Source organism: Notothenia rossii, assembly GCF_949606895.1.
Source record: "Notothenia rossii genome assembly, chromosome: 9".
NCBI classification, from domain to species: domain Eukaryota; kingdom Metazoa; phylum Chordata; class Actinopteri; order Perciformes; family Nototheniidae; genus Notothenia; species Notothenia rossii.
Window position 1 is genome coordinate 64,590,648 of NC_136907.1, and position 19,799 is coordinate 64,610,446.

The 19,799-nt window shown below is 42.1% G+C and overlaps 1 protein-coding gene across 6 annotated transcripts; it reads right to left on the minus strand.

The window, feature by feature from the left end:
- Positions 1-856: 856 nt before the first annotated feature.
- gigyf2 (GRB10 interacting GYF protein 2) lies at positions 857-18,293 on the minus strand. Of its 6 annotated transcripts, none has more exons than XM_079649196.1 (29): positions 18,196-18,293; positions 16,154-16,205; positions 15,799-15,970; positions 15,583-15,678; positions 15,269-15,377; positions 13,400-13,505; positions 13,240-13,280; positions 13,107-13,142; positions 12,887-12,979; positions 12,220-12,428; positions 11,899-12,034; positions 11,160-11,387; positions 10,877-11,046; positions 10,382-10,538; positions 10,104-10,270; positions 9,431-9,525; positions 9,038-9,160; positions 7,104-7,234; positions 6,882-6,982; positions 5,044-5,184; positions 4,780-4,938; positions 4,450-4,692; positions 4,248-4,373; positions 3,844-4,155; positions 3,193-3,398; positions 2,901-3,055; positions 2,580-2,794; positions 1,841-1,976; positions 857-1,762 (listed from the first exon to the last, which is right to left on the minus strand). In XM_079649196.1, the coding sequence occupies exons 2-29, from the start codon at positions 16,189-16,191 to the stop codon at positions 1,695-1,697; spliced, it is 3,969 nt and encodes a 1,322-aa protein (XP_079505322.1). In that variant the 5' UTR covers positions 16,192-16,205; positions 18,196-18,293; the 3' UTR covers positions 857-1,694. The 6 variants fall into 6 exon arrangements, with proteins under 6 accessions (XP_079505322.1, XP_079505321.1, XP_079505323.1 ...); XM_079649195.1 differs by having other exon boundaries at positions 12,812-12,979; XM_079649197.1 differs by having other exon boundaries at positions 1,841-1,979; positions 12,812-12,979.
- Between the last annotated feature and the right edge of the window lie 1,506 nt (positions 18,294-19,799).

Below are 19,799 nucleotides of genomic sequence, written 5' to 3' on the forward strand. Positions count from 1 at the left end.
TACACAAGTGAGAAACAATCCTACTCAGCCACAACTGTAATCTAAAACTTGTGATATTATTATTCATAGTCTTTATCTGCACCTGTGCAAAGAACCACATTTAAGTAGAATGAATAACCAAATAAGAAAGAAGTTGCGCAGAATTTAAATGTCAAAGTTATGAAAGTTTCCAAGGTTTGAAGTATTCGGTACAGCCCTGCTAATGCAACAATATTTTAAAGGGGTGCTCCTGCAAAATGAGTATAGCATTTCTAAAAAGTTGGGGAGCTCAGAAGAGACAGATAAACATATTAAAGTTGTAGGATTTTAAATAACTTGTCTTCAGCGTGGGATCAGGCTACAGAAACGGTCAGCTTACATCCCATGAACATTACTGTAGCTGTTATAAGAAAAGACGTGAAGTATATATTACAATATTTGCCATTAAATTGAGGTACAGATTCCCAATGGTACTTTAAGTAATGTACTAGCTTTAACTTGTGATCTAGGATTAAGTCAAGGGTGTCTTTCAGCTAGAGCAATTAGTCTAAAAAAACCAAGGGACTGATTTGGCAGTTAATCTTCTGCATTGGGTCTGTTCACACAAACATAACTGAAAGATGGAAATAACAGTCAGCAGAATATATGTAGCAATTCACTGTGACCAACGCATGTTACATAAAATTACTCATTAAAAAAATGATTTCTTTTAGAGGGATTTAAATGATCTTTAGTCTATTACCACTGTGAACGCTGATAGCCGGCTTCAATCTATTCTATTTACAGCTTTTCATTTCCTCTATACCTTTGCGACTCTTTCAAATGTGTCAGTGTGAGAGTGAGTGTGGGTGAATTGAATGAATACTGCACAAGTGTGTTGTTTTCTGAATAGATCAGACAGAGGTGTGAACAGCCCACACATAAGACCGTTTTATTGTTTCATACCACAATAAAAAAAAAAGTATGACTCCAGCAGTTCTTTTTCATATATTATAATACAGATGCAGAATTGAAAGTTTATTCTTTAAACAGCCTAGTATTTTACAAGAAATAGATAACTACTTGGAACTTTTTTATATGTCCTTAAAACAGGACATTAGTGGCCACGAATCCTTGGGCTCTACTTTTGCCGTCATTACCCATGAACACCCAGCAGAAAACAGGGAGGGGAAAGAGAAGGAGGGGATTAAAGTGAAGGGACAAAACTTTCAATAAATAAAACAAAGGATATAATCTCTAACCTTTCCCATTATACCCCAACCACCCTTCCCATATATCCACACATTTAAAAAAAAAAAATCCTATTAAATGGAGGCCAAATTGGAAATTTGAAGTCACTTTGAATTTTAGGACACGATCCGGGAACTACTAGCTGAAGCCCAACAGACATCAATGCTCCAGCAGACTTTTTCCAGAAACTCAAGTTGCTCTGGGCTGGTCGGATGTTTCACTGGCCACTTTGCTCCAGTCCATATCATCAGATTATAGGTCCGAAAGCCAAAGGAAAAACACACCCTGCCTCAAGAGATGACTGTTGGTTCACAATCTGAAATTTAAAGAGGGATTACCAGAGTACATCTGATAAATGTGAAACTGAAAATAAAAAGGTGAATGTTGTGGAAGCAGTCGGGGGGGGCAGTGTCAGAGGGGGTTCGGGTAAAACGGCTGCTGTTCAAAACGGAAACAGTCAGTGGGGTTTGCTTGGCTGCAGTCCCTTAAAAGTCCTCCAAAGTCTCAATCTCTCCCATATTCAGTCTCTCAGATGAGGCATTCACAGAAAAACCTGAACAAGAAAAAAAGTGAGTTAGCAATGACACGTCGGCAGGTTTCTCAGATGTAGCACACTGGTGTTAGCTCTTACCTAGGAGGCTGGGGTCTGCGCGGACCATCTTCTGCTTCTTTTTCTTTTTCCCTGAGGTGACGGTCTCAAAGCGTTGCTGCTGGGCGCTCGTATGGTTGGACTGATACACCGACGATGATCCACCCCATACAGAATCCTGCTGGACGGACAGACATGCACATTTAAAAAGACTGAAGCTCTGGGCGAGATGTTACCACTTTACTTAATGTGGTGGCAGCAAAAAATGATGATGACGATTATGCACATAGACCGAGCTGGGTTGATGATTATTCCAGTTATATGGAGAGTGATTTAATCGTACAATGAATACAAACACAACATTCCTGCCATCGGATGACACAGGAGAAAACGGAAACATTGTGGTGCAAATTCGATTAGTGATACACACCAAAAGATTGCCCTGTTAACACGTTATCAAAGTATATGATACGCATCCAGATCGCTTATACAAGAGGAACACATGGACGTGTTTGGTTTTCATTCCCATTAGGTAACAAGGAATAAGCGGCGCAATTACATATTTTGGGGCTGATCCAAGGGGGTGACGTAGGGAGGGAGTCACTGGGTGAAATGTAAATAACAGTTGTGGCTGATGGAGAATGACAGCAAAACTACGTCAGAGGTATGTTGCTCTGATCATGTAAGTCAGAAATAACCCATAGTACAATCTATTTTTGGGGCAGCAAGAGGGACAGACTCTATTTGTGAACACAAGACCATCAGTTTCAGTCTGGCTCACCTGCTGCTGCTGCTGCTGCTGCTGCTGCTGCTTGAGGGCTTGCTGTTGGTTCTGCGGTGCCGGTTTCTGTTGGTTAGCGTTCTGTTTGGCACGTCGTTCGATGAACTGCTTGGCAAAGTCCTTGGCCTCGGGAGTGTCCCCCAGATAGGCCCGGACGTAGTCGTGCACCTCATACGGAGAGTCCACTTCTTTCAGGAAGGAAGCAAACGTGGGAACTGGCAGGGAGACAGACGGAGAATATTTGTGAGTTTGGCTTCAAGGAATGGTTTTTCCAATAGTTGTAGGTGGACTGCCGTTGAAAGTATATTTTGAAAGTCTCACCATCCAAATTGTTGGCCGTGTTGAGGGTGTGCAGGGTTTGCTCACACCATTGCATGAAGGAGTCCTGCTGGCTCTTATTGACCCCTTGAAACAACTTTACCAACTTCTCCTCCTCCTCTTCGGCTTTCTTATTGACCCGCCCACTCACAGAGTTACTTAACGTGTACACAAAAAGGCAGGAGGAAGACAAAAGGAAGTCATTAGGATCTGTGTATTACTCATATCCATACATGGTTAGTCATGCAGGAGGTTGTGACTCACGAAGGTTCTTTTTGGCCTTCTTATTAAATACCTGAGGTTGGCGTTGCCTTTGTTGTTTTTCTGCGTGCTGGCTTTCTTGGTTGGAGGCGGTTGCTGCACGGCCTCTTTCACAGCCTCATCCCAGAAGCCCAAGTTAGAGTTGTTTGTGTCGCCCCAGATGCTGCTGGAGTCCGAGCCCCAGTTAGTGGAGGGGCTCGTGTTCATGGAGCCCCAAACTGAGCTACTCAGAGACGACGTCTGTGAAGAGAGCAAGGCAATGTTACTGACAGTGATTGGCTCATACAAACGTAACAAAATGCACATCACAATTTCTTTAAACCCAAGGTGTTCCTTTCCTAAGTCTGGCATTTGTATTCAAATAAATCCTGAAATAATGATCTATTACAAAAAGATATGAGGATAAATGTTATGCTGGCCTCTGGCCCTTTTATTTATTTTGCAAAATACTTGGTTATTAAAAATATTAAATCTTTTTGATGATCATTTCAATTTCTATGAGATCTGTGTAGTGAAATAGTGGCTATTCTGTCTCTTAAGCAGCTATTTCTTATATTAAGAAGCTGCTCAGAGTAACCAAGCTTTCATAACCAAACGTTAGTTACAAAACAAATATTTTGGACACGTAATTTTTTCTACTACCCTCCTTTAGCTGATAAGACAAAGAGCAAAATTGGTCTCTTACAGTTTTGTTTTGACTGCGGCTCTGCTGTGGGACGATGGGCTGTGGTTGCGGCTGCTGCTGTGGCTGCTGTTGTTGTTGTTGTTGTTGCTGCTGCTGTTGCTGCTGCTGCTGTTGCTGTGGCTGTGGTGGCGGCTGCTCCTGCCGCTGTTTCATCTGCTGGGCTTCCTCCCTCTGAATCTCCAGCAGCGACTTGGTGGCAGCCGGCTGTGTGGCCACACTGCCCCAGCTAGACATCTTGGCCTGGGGCTGCTGAGCCAGATGCAGGGCCTGCTGCTGCTGGAGCTTCAGCATCTCCTGCTGCTGACGTCGCTGCTGTGGGGGGGAGGAGGGATAAATAGGACACGAGTTAGTGTGCGTAAAAACAACACTTGGAGAGATGAAAAGGAAATGGCTGCCGTCTTTACCTCGTCTCGCGTCTGTCGTTCTCTCTCCTCTTCCAGTTTCTGGATCTCTGCCAGCGACAGGGCGCTCTGGTTCTGGTTCACAGCGCTGACCGACGACTGCTGGCCCCACTTTGAGGAGGACGGAAGCTGCAGAGCAGGACCATGTATTTAATGACCTTGTTTATATTTTGTTCTGTCCATTTTGCATCCTCTGTGCCGTTACCTTCATCTGAGCGAGCTGCTGCTGCTGCTGCTGCTGCTGCAGCCTCCTGAGCGCCTCCTGCTGCTGCTGCCTCTGTCTCTGCTGCTCCTGCTGCCTCTGGGCCTCCTGCTCTCTCCTCTTCTGCTCCTCCAGTTGTTGTTGTGCTAAAACAGCCGCAGCAGCTGCTGCCTCTTCCTCTGCTCGCTTCTCCTCCTCACGCCTCCTCAGTGCTTCTTGTTCCTCCTGCTTTCTGCGCTCATCCTCCTGAGAAGAGGAGAACACCTTTCTATTTAGGGAGAGATTTCATCAATCCAGAAAGGAGGTAGGAAGTGTGTGACATGTTTTCTTTACCTGTTTGCGAAGGAACTCTTCTCGTTTCCTTCTCTCCTCCTCTTCCCTCCTCCTCTCTTCTAATCTACGGAGAGCTTCCTCTTGTGCCATTCTCTCCTCTTCCTCTTTCTGCCTGCGTTGTGCCTCATCTTGCTCTCGCTCCCGTCTTAATGCCTCCTCCTAACGAATCACAACACAGTCAGTCATCACAGAAAATTGCCTCTGGATAAAGAAGTAGCTCAAAGGAATGAAGTCCTTCAGATTGACATGGTGTGAAAGCTCCACCTGTTTGTGCCGTGCCAGCTCCTCTTCTGCCAAGCACTTGCGTTCTTCCTCCTGTCGTGCCCTCAAGGCCTCTTCTAGACGTTTCCTCTCCTCTTCCTCCCTTTTTGCTCTCATTTCTGAATCACGCCTTTCCAAATCCAACTGTGGGATGATACAAGAAAATGATTATGGTAGCGAACATTTTCGACCAATCCTATATCTTAACTCATACTTCAACTCGTATTCCAAAACAAGATCATTCAATCATGAGCAGCGTTTCCGCCAGGCGGGCGTCTTGCCGTCATTTGAGGCCCTTACGGCCCGTCCACACTATAGCTTCAAAAAAAGCTTGGAGCTGGGCGTGTCTGAAGCTTGGGGATTTTATTCGAGCACCGCGACCAACAACCAATCACATGAATGTCCCGCCCCCGGCATACAAAGCAAAAAAAAAACGGGCATTTTATGCGAGCTTGCATATATATATATAGGAACCAGGCATGGAGGGAGGTGGCAGAGACATTGGGTGAAACTGGTAGGTTTTCGCCTGTTTGGGGAGTTTATATATATATATGCAATATATATATATATATATATATATATATATGCAATATATATATATATATATATATATATATATATATATATATATATATATGCAATATATATATATGCAAAATATATATATATATATATATATATATATGCAAAATATATATATATATGCAATATATATATATATATATATATATGCAATATATATATATGCAATATATATATATATATATATATATATATATGCAATATATATATATATATGCAATATATATATATATATATATATATATGCAATATATATATATATATGCAATATATATATATATATATATATATATGCAATATATATATATATATGCAATATATATATATATATATATGCAATATATATATATATATGCTATATATATATATATATATATGCAATATATATATATATATGCTATATATATATATATGCAATATATATATATATATGCAATATATATATATATATATATATATATATATATATATATATATATATATATATATATATATATATATATATATATATATATATGCATATGCATATATATATATATATAAACTCCCCAAACAGGCGAAAACCTACCAGTTTCACCCAATGTCTCTGCCACCTCCCTCCATGCCTGGTTCCTCCGGTTTGTATCCCAGTAAATAGTTGTGGTCGTAAAAAACCGGGTGATTTGCAACCGTAATTTCTCGTTTGGAATATGAGGAAAGGAACTGCAGTCTGGCTCTCCCAGCTTGCACGCGGTTTGATTGGCTAGCGCTTGAATTGTCAGATTTGCATAAACGGGATTTGATTGGCTGACGCTGGCTGCTCCGCTCTGCTACCCACAATTCAGTTTGGCGAAAAGCGAGGCAACGTGACGTCACCCCATTCAAAGTGAATGGGCAGACGCGTTGGAGGGGCCCCTCAGTTGGAGGGGCAAAGGAGTCTGGTGGGATTCTCTTCGCCGCCTGCAAAGTGTGTTCCTGTGACGAAAAAAAACACAAGACCGCCGCACCTTCCAAGGACAGGAGGGGTGTGCCTCGTAGAGACGTAAAGAGATAGTATCTATAAGGGACGGATGAATAAGAAAAATGTGTGACGTCACACCATCACCACCACCACCATCATCATCATCACCACCACCACCACCACCACCACCACCCCCCCCCCACCACCCCAGCTCTCAGGGTGGGCGCCCTCTCAGCACTGGTCTGGCGGAAACACTCATCATGACGTTAGATGAGCCTTTTCAAAACCATTTCACACTGACAACAGAAAGCAGGAATACCTTAGCCGACTTTGACTTCTCCAACTGTTGCATCTGCTCGATGGTCGGCGCCTGAGCCACGGAGTCGATGGGTAAATCCCACACGCTGCTGCCATCCCACGCTGTTGAGTGCGATGCAACATGAGGCATTGCACCTGCTGTAACACGACAGACATTTCTTTATTGCTATCATGCGATTACAAAAGAAGCAAACGTATTATAATATTCAAGGCAGAAACTCACTGTTTGGAGCAGCTTGTTGAACGTTGGGTGTACAGGAAGCCTGAGAGGACGAGTTCTGCATTTCCCACACAGAACCAGTATCGGGTACAGACGGGGGGCGGGTCACAGGAGGGAGGGGGCTCTCCGACGCTCTGAAAAAACATGTTCATGAATAAGGCTGCACTTAAAGGCATTATTGACTCTTCTCAAGACTCCTTATGATAACCAGTTTGAAAAGAAGATTATTTTTAGATAAATATTAAATACGTCGCACAAAAAAATGATTTAGTCCCAGTTTGTCATAGCAACCCTTTTCCTGAAATGGAGAATCATTGTATTTCTTTAAACATGGGGAGATGAAGCCTTTGGGGCATTTTAAGTGAATCCTCGTCACAAAAAAAAATGTGTTGATAACAGGGCTCGACATTAAGGGCTGCCCGATGGCCCGGGGCCATCTAGTATTTAGCTCGGGCCATGAAGCCTCACCTGCTGGTTGCCCGATCGGGCAATCGATTATACCAGTATCATGCAGCTCGCGGATCCAGTAATGAGTGACCCGACAGTAAAACTAAACATATCTATAACTAGTTACGGTAGTTTGAGAGGTGATTAAAATAGCTACGTGTGATATTCTAACCTGAAGTGTGTGTTTTGTCCGCTCACCGCTGCATGTGATCATGCAGAGCTGCGTGTCGACTCGTCAGCAGCAGCTGATCTCTCTCTCCCGTCAGATTAGACTTCACTCGCGTTTATGTCCATATCGATCAGATCCAGCTAGTTCTAGCTAATGATATGACTACCTGCTTATTAAAAGACACCGTGACCTAAACAATAAGTGTCGCTATGCAACCGGGTGAGGCCACACAGTATAGCGCAGCATTATGCATTTGTTTACATGCCTACCGGAACCCCGAGGCATTACCAACAGATCAACGCACAATCAACCCATACAGCACATCTCTTTCTCCACATTAAGTGTTACACATTAGAATGGACTACTCTTGTCTGTCACATACTCTTCTTCTCTGTCACATAAGTGGCGCAACTGAAGCGGTATTGCGCTAAAGGGAAATTATTTTGACCGGACATTTTGACCGAAGAGATTTAGATTTGCCTGCTAACGGGAACTCTGACGTCGCCATTGTGTGTGCTTCGCGGATGCACTCGGCTGCTCGGGTCTGCTCGGTCAGCTTCTGGATGAGGAGGCATTCCTTCGACCAACTTACAGTAGATAACATTACAATCATTTTTAACAGGGGCCATAATAGCGTAAATAATGTTTGTTTTGGCAGTTATAGCTGCATGTAATGTTTTCTACTTTTTTACATCTGGGAAGGCATTTGCCTTCATCAGATGGAAAGTGTCTTGACCAACTACTTAAGTATTTATTATAGCTATGCAGGGCATGCAAGCGAGCAAACACAAACAAGTGAAATGAAGAATACAATTGAAATTGTAATATTGTGGTGGTTCATCTTATAATTCAGTCTAGAGACTGCACCAGACAGCATCTAAGACCTGCAAAAATCTAAATGTTCTAGGGGGAGGCCCCCCAAACCCTTCGTGCGTCATTTCGTCCGCGCGCATTTTTCAGGGCAATCTCTATTGGGCTCAGGGCCATCTGTAAATTAGCTTAGATGGCCCACATCTAATCCTTAATGTTATGCACTGGATACTCTTAATATATCATATTGCCAATACTCTCCTAATGCTTTCCCTTTCACAAGTGTTCTTGCATTACAGTTGTATTACTGTGATAAGCCATTTCCAATTTACAGAGCCACATTGTTGGGCTCCGTCTAAATGACTCCCAACAATTTGAACGAGTGCAGCAACACTTCTTACATCCCATTATGCAAAATGATGTACATGTCCAAGCCCTAATACTACATGTAAGGCAAGATTTCTAATCACTTAACCACAGGTGCAGATGCATTAAGAGGTAGGGTACCAACCTCAGCTTGAGGGTCTGGTATTGCTGTAGAAGCAGGTTGATCTGCTGTTGGTGTTGCTGCTGCTGTTGAAGAGGAGCCGAGTTCAGAGTTTTCTGCTGAGCCAGCGCCTGAGCATACTGCTGCCTGAACATTGGAGGACAAATGGATGAGATCATTGAGACAAACGTTTACATGATTATAGACAAATAATGTACTGTATGTTCAGTTCCTATATGCATTCATGTGATTTAGTTGTAGTAATATATCATTTACAATTGTATTATGTGGCCATTTTGATTCATGAAGCATAGATCAACTCTATTCCTGTATTAAGTCCAGGAAGTGAAGTAGTTTAAGGTGTGTGTATTTGTTATTGTCAGAATGAAAGTTGGGTTAGATGTGAGAGTGGTGTACCTGAGGAGGTATTGATATTGGAGCTGCTGCAACTGGTAGAGGTTGAGAGCAGTGAGCTCCTGCTGCCTCTTCAACCTCTCCTGATCACCTTCAGCCTGCATTACATAAGACAGGATCAATCATAGCCGTTAACAGCAAAAGGTAGATAGAAGCAAACGAGTTTAGAACTGCATATCCAAATGTGCTAAAAGCTAATAGTGGCCTTTTCCCATTCAACCAAGGCTACAATTGTCCCTACTAAATATAATTTTCAAAGGGAGTGATTTCATCTTCAATAAACCAATCGGTTTGACCGTGTTGCTATAGAGATCATCCTAACAACTGATTAAAGTGTGCAGTAGTTTAACTTTGGGTGCCAATATCGTTAAAAGGATCGAGGACACAGACACTAAATTACTTTAGAAAACAGAAAGCAGTTATATCTGCAAGCTGTAAATGTTGCCACCTCAAAGAGAAAATCTCAATTGCATCACAACAAACGTTTACAAAATGCATCAAGTAAAGTGAAGAGAGGAAGGGTCTTAAAAGTACATGAAATATTACCCCGACACATCTTACTGGCAAAAAGTGTGGACTATCACACCCCCTGCTGGCTAGTACTGGCAACTAGTGCTGAGAACAAAGCAAACCTTTGGACATAATGAATGAAACAGGACACATATCAAACATTTACCTGTAGAGGAGGCGGTGCTGGGCCAGGTGTGAACGGTACTCTCCCCCATATCTTTATTATGTCCCCCAGTGCTTGAAACACCTCGTCACACCCTCTTTTGACCAAGAGAGACATGGTGAAGTAACCGGCCTGAAACCACTCCGTCATCTCTGGGTTGCTGAATGGTCCTGAGAGAGAACAAAAAAAGGAGCAGAAGAGATTAAGGCGTGGCATTGCAGCTGTTGTGAAAAGAAATATACAGAATGTAGGTTCCATTTTGAGCACATCAAATCTCTCACCCTGTATCTCCCCTTGGGGGTCTTTGTAGAACCATTTGAGAGCGGCCTCGTTGGTGAGCGGAAGGCCTACAGGTTTGGGCTTCTCTGAAGTCTTTACTGTAAGTCTGTCATCATCCACCACACTATCCTGAAGGTATGCTACCATCTTCTCTGCCTCCTAGTCAAACATGGGGGAAAGACAACATTTTAGAAAATAAATTAGATACCCGTCTCCAAAAAAGGGTTAGGACCAAACGTAACATGGCTGCTGGTGTTTGGAGTGTTAGTGGACACGGGTTGTCTTTATTGTGTTCTGGTCTTCTACGGAATGTATCACATATCACAGTATTCAAATAAAGATTAGCCACGCCTCTGTTATAACTCACAAAATAACCTTTTCGATAAGTACATGATTTTAAGAGATCCTTCAATTCAGTTGGAGATATCTCACTACTGTTTGTGGAATACAGGCTAGTCTGATTTTGACAGATTTTCATGTTAGATGTGCCAACTTACCTGCTCAAAGTGTTTGAGTCTCTCGTCTTCATCTGTGTCGTGTGACACAGCCGTGGGCCTGCCAATAGGTGCCATTAAACTCGAGGAGAAGGACAAAGGATGTTTTATCGCCGCGGGGACCACCATGTGCTTTTGCGATAGCTGGACGCTGGGTGATGGAGCAGATACTTCTGCAAAAACAGCATGTGTTAGATATTAGGTGGTTTTCTTGGTAGGTGTGGATAAATGGTAAAAAAAAAAAAAGTCATTTTAAAAAAGGGGAAATGTAAGACTCGAATCCCACCTGCAAGGGTTGTAGAAATGTGGTTCATGGGTAGGGATTCACGCATGCTGTTGGACATGGGGACGTGCAGGGGGGCTTTGCAGTTCTCTGGGGGCAGCTCCAGCGGTGACTGCCGTTCAATCGGCCTTTCAGACTCTTCCGTTCTGTTTGGCTGGATCAGGGACCGAGACTGAGGCTCGGAGACCGGAGGGGCTGCAGGTAACGCCTCCTCTGATGCTCTCGAATATTCTATATATTAAAAAAAACGAAAAAAAGATTTATAGTAATGAGATGGAGGCCTTGTCTAAAAAAAGATGCGAGTTCTCTTGAGGGATGATGTTGCATTACTAAACAATAAACATGAGGACATAACTATTTGAGTCACAGAGACAAACGTTTTTTAAAAAGGTGTTTTGTAGCTTCATACCAAATCTCTGTGGTTAGGATTTGAAATGATCTTCTAAATCCTTGCTTGTACTTTTAAATATCTGGATCACATTTGATTTCACCTTCATTATGACAGTGTTGTAAAGTTACTGCTGAGGGAGTTTCTGAATTTCATATGATATTCATATTAAAAGCCTTTCAAAAACAAAGTTACTTATATTTAGATGGCTTCAATGGAAATGAAAAGGAAAGATTGGAGTTAAAGACACACCTTGAAGCAGGTAGCCTTAGTGCAATGGAAATGCAAATCCCTGCTGTATTGGGCTGATGCGCCGGAGTGAAACCATGTGTAAGGAAAAACAACATATCTGACCTTTTCGTTCTGCATCCGTTTCAATGTCTTTGGTCCCTTTGAGCTGACAGTCGTCCTCTTCCAGGCCTTCTTCACACTCTTCCAAGGGTTTGAAGTCCAGCTCTCCCTCCTCCAGAATTGGCTCCTTGGAAGCTTTCTGAATACACAAAAAGAACAACATTACAGCAACTACAAAGCTAGTATCCCAAAGAACATTCAGACTTGGCCCCAAAGAGATGATCTGCTCCGTAATAGTGTGGAGGAGCCATTTGTGTGAATAAATAGCAAATCAATACTTAATTCAAAAGAAACTCATTGATTTATTCTCAGGTGTCCTCTAACCTTGAGTGAGAGAAAGGCCCCCGATGAGTCGAAGGTGCCCGCCTCCTCGTCTGCGTCCTCCAGACACCACTCTGGCAGGCTGTCGTCGTCCAGGCTGCCGCTGCCTGATCGCGGCCTCCTGTAGCCGCGCTCGTCTTCTCTGGCATCGAATGGGAAACGACGACGCTGATCTGGGAGTTCCCGCCACCCTGCCGACCGAGGCCCTTCCGCTGAAAAGACAAACAGGTAGCATTTTGAAACAATCATAATCCCCAAATCTACAGTTGCTTCATGAAGATGGCAACAATTAGGCCTGCATTGAATGATCCCATTTACATAAAACATGTGCCATTAGTTGAAGTATATTATGCTGATATCCACGCTGACAAACTTTCCATCATACACAAGAAGAAGTTGTGCTTGAAAATATCCCTCCAGTTAGCAGAAGGTACGAATATATTCTGTTGCGCGCTGAAATAATTTGACAGCCCCGACAACAGTTTACAGACTGCACCCTAATCAGTAGCTAACTAAACAACAAACACAGCAGGTCAACATAAAGCTTCTTCTTTTAATAAAGAGATATTGGTTAAAGGGTCAGTACTGCCCCCACCTGGGCTCGGGGGGCACCACCGCTCACTCTCCGATCGAAACCCCGCCGGGCACCAGCCCCCCTCATCATCCTCACCATTCTGAGCAGAACGCCAGTTCTCACTCTCTGAACGTGTGAAGTCTTGCTTCCTCGGTAGGCCGGTTACACCGTCTTCATAGTTGACTCGGACTGCAGAGAGTAGTGGGTGGAGGGTTAGTTCAAAGTAAAGCTATCACTGTTACTCTCAACCACAGCCGTTTACACTTAGTTAAGAAATCTGAAACCACTGGTCAATTTTAAACAAAAGCAAACTTACCGGGAATCATCGGAAAATGTCCTGGAACAACTTCAACTGAGGAGAGAGAGCAACAAGTAGGTAAGTCAGTGCTTTTGTCAATGAATAAATCATGTATTGATTATTAGTGATAATAACAGAATTTAACACTGACCTGGGTCTTTTCGACCTGGTTTTTCAAACCTTCTTTCTCCCCTGGTGAGATAAATAAAAAACACATTATGTAAGCTCATTACAAACATATTGATTGAGCATTTGCATACGGTTAAAACTATTTATTTTAAACGTAACACCACAAATGAGCATCTTCATACCTTTCTTCCCAGCTTTGGGAGCGATGCATCTCCCTCGCTCCACGACCAAAACCTTCCACATCATCAAAACTTCTTTGGTAAAACCCTCCATCTCCTCTTCCCCGGCCTGAGGACAACCACAGGTTGACGTGAGTTAACGTGACCTTAAGAGGGTTAATTAGCTACTGACTAGGTGTGACTGCTTAGCATGAACTAGTCTTTAGGTGGGATATTCAACATGTCAGGTCAAAGGACCAAATTCAGTTCAAACATCAGCAGGGGGTCGCACAAGACATATGTAGATTTTCCACATCAGAAAGTCTATAGCACCTTCTGCAGCCAGTAGTATTGGGTGGATTCACTTTATAATAATCTGCATAAATATATAGCTGAAATACCATGATCCATGCACAAAATCAAATAATGCTGTACTTTTCCATATTTATACAAGGATGCACAATAAACAGTAAAGAGAACTACCGTAATTTTCGGACTATAAGCCGCGCCTTTTCCCCCCATTTTTCGACCCTGCGGTTTATATAACGGTGCGGCTAATCTATGGATTTTTACAGCTAACGGCCACTAGGGGACCTCCTAAATCTATGGATTTTACAGGTTACAGTCCACCACCTTTAACTCTATGGGCTCTATGGCCGGTCCGCGCCCCCCACCTTTAAGCGGCGGGCTCCAGCAGGAAAAGCTGGAGGCCGGAAAAGAGTGAGACAGGTAGCGCGCAAAAGTAAAAGTGGAACCGAGAGTGGTACGAGAGACAGAACGAGAGCAAGACAGACAGACATTACGAGAGCGAGACAGTTTGTCCCCGTACCACTGGTTGAAAACCACTGCTGTAGATCACTGCCGGTACGTGCGCTGGGAGCGCACCGTTTAAGTTTGAAAGTTGAAAAGTTTGTGTGTCTGAAACGCTATGTGATACAGTACAGTTTACACAGCACATGTTCTGTAGCTACTATTGCACTAAATGCTAACACTTGAATACGTTATGCAAATATGCAACTGGTTTGTTGAAATGTTAATAAATGGGAGCTTCCTCAAACAGCCATCTCTTTCCCGACAATCCCCTCTGTGCACGAACCCTTACATATGGTAATTAAACATTAAAACATCTGCGGCTTATAGTCCAGTGCGGCTTATATATGTACACATCATTCAATTTAGCTGCTGCGGCTTATATTCAGGTGCGCCTTAGAGTCCGAAAATTACGGTAGATTTAAAGTGAAGAAAAGGAGTGGTGCAGGAATGAGTCCTAAAGCCCAGAAATGAGTCAGCATTTTAGCATTGCTGGTTTGCTCGTATTCAAGTCAATGCATTTTATGAGATGGCTGAAGTAAGGTCTGTGGTTTACAAAAGCCAAATACATGTTTTCATGTTTTGTTCTACAACATAACATACTTTAGTAAATACCCCACTGGTCAAATTATTCTTTTATGCGTTTTAAAAACGGCCGAGGCTAACAAGTGACAGAATTGACAGTACTTTAGAGTTGGGGTGTAGGTTGAGCATTCAGATTTAGCAGCATGAAGAGCACTGTAAAATACAGAATGCAGCTTAAACGGATTTGAGGAGGAATACGGTGTCTGAATGTGTGTGTTCTTGATACCATCAGAGTGAACTCAAACAGGTTTCTCCATGTTTTAGACATATCAGCAATTCAAGCAGCTGCAGCAGTGTGTGCTGATCAGGCACAATACCTACAGAGTGCTAATATTACACTCCTTGTCCCAGCTGGTAGGATTCTTCAAAGGCTTCCTAAATATCTGTGCTTGTTGTGACTTCTGAAACTGCATAGGCAAAATAGCTAAATGGCTTTGTATCCTTGAAAAGAGCAAGGAAACATGAAACATCCTGGTATGATCTTAATTAAATTCTTACCTCTACCCCTTGAGGTACTTCGGCCTCTTGGTGCCCCTACTATCGGACCGCTTCCACGCCCTGTCAGCCGGAGTACAGCTGAACTGTTTACAGACATGGAAAAATTTCTCTGCAAACACAAAAGAGGGATAGTGGGACAAAAGATACACTCTTAACTTTCTGCTTTGTGACTGCTCTTTATTTGGTAACCAGATTGCCAAACTCAAATCTGAGAAATGACAATAAGAAGCCAACTAGCCTGAGGGCAGTATGATATGTATCTTGGTCTGGAACTGTTTCTGACCTAGATAAAGACCTGGTTAAAGAACACCTACCTGTTCCTCCTCTGTAAAAGACACGAGTGCCAGGGGCGGCAAGGGCTCCTCTTGCAATATGGGCAGGAACTCTTTATCGTGAAGGTCTAAGGGGATCTGGCAGAGAAAAACAATTAGACGAAAACAAGGAGAATGAATATCTAATCCTGGCGGGAATACAACTTTGACAAGTTATTTAATTATATAATAATTAATATAACCTGGAGGCCTACCAACCTTGTCATCCTCTACATAAAGTGCTAACATTTCTTCTCTTCCGTAGCGATATTCTGCGAGTTTATACTTTGGCAATGCAGGTGAGAGGGGTGGAGAGACAACCCCACAGCCACCTCCTCCACCACCACCACCACCAATACCGCTGGTCCCACCTCCAGACAAGGCACGGAGCCTGCAAAAGAGAGAAGGAGAAAGGGTGGTAAAAGCAGAAGGGACATAAGAAGAGCAGAAAACACTTCAAAAGCTGAGGTGGCACTAGACATGTCTGAACATGTATGACTTTACATAAAACCAGTTTCACAACTTCCAAATCATTTCATTCTGACCAATCATGAATTTATGCCAGTTCATTTACCATTCTGGTCCAAAGTTAAGTGTCTGGGTTTCGGCCATTCTTCCTCGAAGTTCTACCGATATAAAAAGAAGAAAAGGGATTAGTGCCACTTAGTATCATTATAGTATAGCAGTACTATGGTTGGAAATGAAATGTACACATTGTCACTGTAAATAATTTACCTAAGAATCGCACAGAAAATAAAAATCCTACAGATGATGTAACTTGTTTTGTTAAACAAACATTTACTAACAATTCAGTAGTGTGTGGTTTTAGGGATGCACATGTATTACCATTAAAAAAATAATAATTTGCATCTTTTTCATATAAGGAAAACTAGATTAGGTTATTGTCCATTTTAACTGCAGTGTTGTCTTGCAACCAATAACTATCTACAAGAATACAATATAAACCATGTTGTTTTATGATAACGGTTTTTCATAATCAATTATTTATCACAACTAATTTACCATAGAAAAATTCTGCTCAATATAATTTGGAAACAGATGTAAGGTTGTGTTACCAGCTTTAAAGAATTAAAACTCCTCAGGATATATAGCCCATCCCACTAGCAGTGTACAATTTCAATCTGCTAAAGCTATTTTAGGAAGTCTCCCAGTCTGCAAAGAGGGCCTGGACACCTGTAACTGACAACTAATGCAGCCTTTAGGAAATAAACCACTACGAAAAATGTTTTTTGCCAATAGGATTTGAAGTTCTTTTATATATTTGTATCCATTACCAAGACTTTTCCTTCATAGTTTGACTGGAAAACAATGAGTTATGACTTAGCAAAGCTTGTTCAAATATCGGGCACAAACGGCGACAGTACACACACTGACCATATGGAAGCCAGGATAAGCCACGTGTAACTTGGTGGTTAAAGCAATAAATACAATGACTACATTGAAGTTACAAGCATTTGTGACAATTTCCCTACACGACTTGCACATGCACCAGTGATAAAATACAGTACACAAACAAAAGTTTAAATGAATAAAAAAGATACGACTTGTAAGAAATTACTTTTGATCCTATCTCGCAAACTACCCAATCCGTTCAAAACAAAAATACCCTTTAAAAGTTTGGTTGTGACTTTTAAAAAAGACATATGGATTGAATCAGCGAAAAAGGTGACAGATCCCTGTGTTCTTTCAAAGCTGTCCCGATTGTTAACTAACACTTTCTGTACATCGTGTAACGTTAACGCAAATCAAACACACAGCTAAATACCGTGAGTCACACTGACCCACCGTGTTGTAGTACATTGTGGCTAACTCTGGTTAACACTACTGATGCATGTTAAAGTTGGAAAGATCCGAAATAGTCAATCGGGAAGGTTAAGTGTAAATCATCACTAACGTTAGCTAAAATAGCAAGCTAACCAGACCAATGCACAGCTAACATGGGTAATGTAGCTTTATACAAGACAAACGTAACTGACATTAGCCAACACATTTCCTATTGTATAAAGGTTGACCGTGGATTAATAGTCATGTTGAATGTTGTCAGTAGAGTTGTGTTACTTTCTACTTGCATGTGCCACACCAGGGTATTCCTGTTAGCCAACGGTAGTTATGCTAGCGCATTAGCTAGCCCTCTGCATTTCGCCAGCTAGCAATAAGCTTTATATCCCAACGTAGCCAATGTGTGCGTGTCATACGTGGAGATGAGACATAATGCACTGAAATACATGTGTTACCCATAAGGAAAAACGCATTGTCATATGGTCTACGTAAATGAACAAGGCAACACTGATTTTACACAGGAGTTAATCCCTATCCTCAATGCTAGCATGCTAACAGTTGGGCTAACTAGCTGCACGCGGCCTTCACGCAGCCTGGATCCACAACAACATTTCCTCCTCTAACCATCCCGCACTTCACTCGGTCCGGACGCGGCATACTGAGTCACTGGACCCCGGTGCTGCGAGGCCAAGGAAACATGTTGGTTTAACAACAATCCCAAGCACAACAGCTCGTCACAATATGACTCTCTGACATGGAGCTTTACCGAAATATACGATTTTCCTTCGTTAGTGTATTAAACTTTGGCTGTCTTACCTCTGCTTGTTCTGACAGCACAAGGTTTGTATGCGAGTTGTGTGGCTCTCTCTCTCTCTCTCTCTCGCTTTCCACAAGATGGCTGAGTGTAGGTCACATGACATCTGATAAAACCCGTATGTCGTGTACAGATTTGCTGACTGGTGCGGTTTTCTCAAACAACCAGGTGAATATTATCAATGTTTTTTTTATCACTCTCATAATGGACATAAATCTATCACAAAACACATCCGTTTTTAAATCTATAAATGCATTGATAAATACAAGATAAGAAATAATCAGCAGTGGTGTAAAGTAGGCCTAACTAAGTAGGCCTACATTCACTCAAGTAGGCCTAATTTGTACTTCTACTCTTCTACTACTTCTGTTATTCAGAGATGGAAAGGGTACTTGTTCTCCACTACATTTATTTACTATCTGTAGTTACTTTACACATTTTGATTGATAATGTGAAATATAAGAAAACTTACACCTGGAGTAACATATATAAGCTACCCTGCTGCCCTTGCTGAAACAGATAGATGGGCGAAAGACATACAAATAAAAGGATGTTGTCTGCCACAGGTGCATACATATATATTTATAGAATTTCCAATAACTTAAAAATTAGAAACATTTTTGATTCACTCTTGGCATATTATTTTAATTTGTAGTGTTTGTAAAATATGTACAGTTACATTACTACTATATTTGGGCTTTACAGGGTTAACAAGGTATTATACATAAATATATACATACATATATGACAGATGGAATATTAAATATTGAACAGATTATATAAATGTACAATGTAGTTTTATTCCAAGAGAAACTATGGAGCAGAGACAGTTCTCTGCCAGCCAGAGGTGATTTATTGTACTTAGTTATTGCAGTGGGCAGGAATGTTTTCCTGTATCGGTCCTTGTGACAGCAGAGCTGCAGCAGTCTGTTAGAGAAGGAGCTCCGTTGACTGTCCAGCTGCAGGTGGAGAGGATGGATGGGGTTATCCATGATGGACAACAGCCTGTTCAGTGTCCTCCTCTCCACCACAGCTTCAAAGGGGTCCAGCTTGATGCCGATGATAGACCCAGCTTTCCTGATCAGTTTATTGATTCTGCTGGTGTCACCGGCTCTGATGCTGCCCCCCTAGCAGACCGGAGCAAAGAAGAGTGCACTGGCCACAACAGACTGGTAGAAGATCTCCAGCATCTTGCTGCACACGTTGAAGGATCTCAGCTTCCTCAGAAAATAGAGTCTGCTCATCCCCTTCTTGTACACAGCATCAGTGTTGCTCCTCCAGTTCAATCCATTGCCTAAGTGCACTCCCAGGTACTTGTAGTCCTCCACAACAGCCACATCCTCTACAACAGAAGCGCTCCAACCCACTGCGTCAACTGTTTTTAGGTAATTTGATTACTAGCTATTTTGCTAGGGATCTTGCAACATTAAAGCATTATCAAAGGCATGTCCTTCATTTGGTAATTCTGTGAACAGAATCTAAAACTTTGATAACTTTATGTTATGATTTCATTATCCATATTCTTAAACAATAATGTGTTGACAGAAAAAAATTGACACACAGGAAATCTGGAGTAAGGTAGCAGGCCTATTATTCCCAATACTAT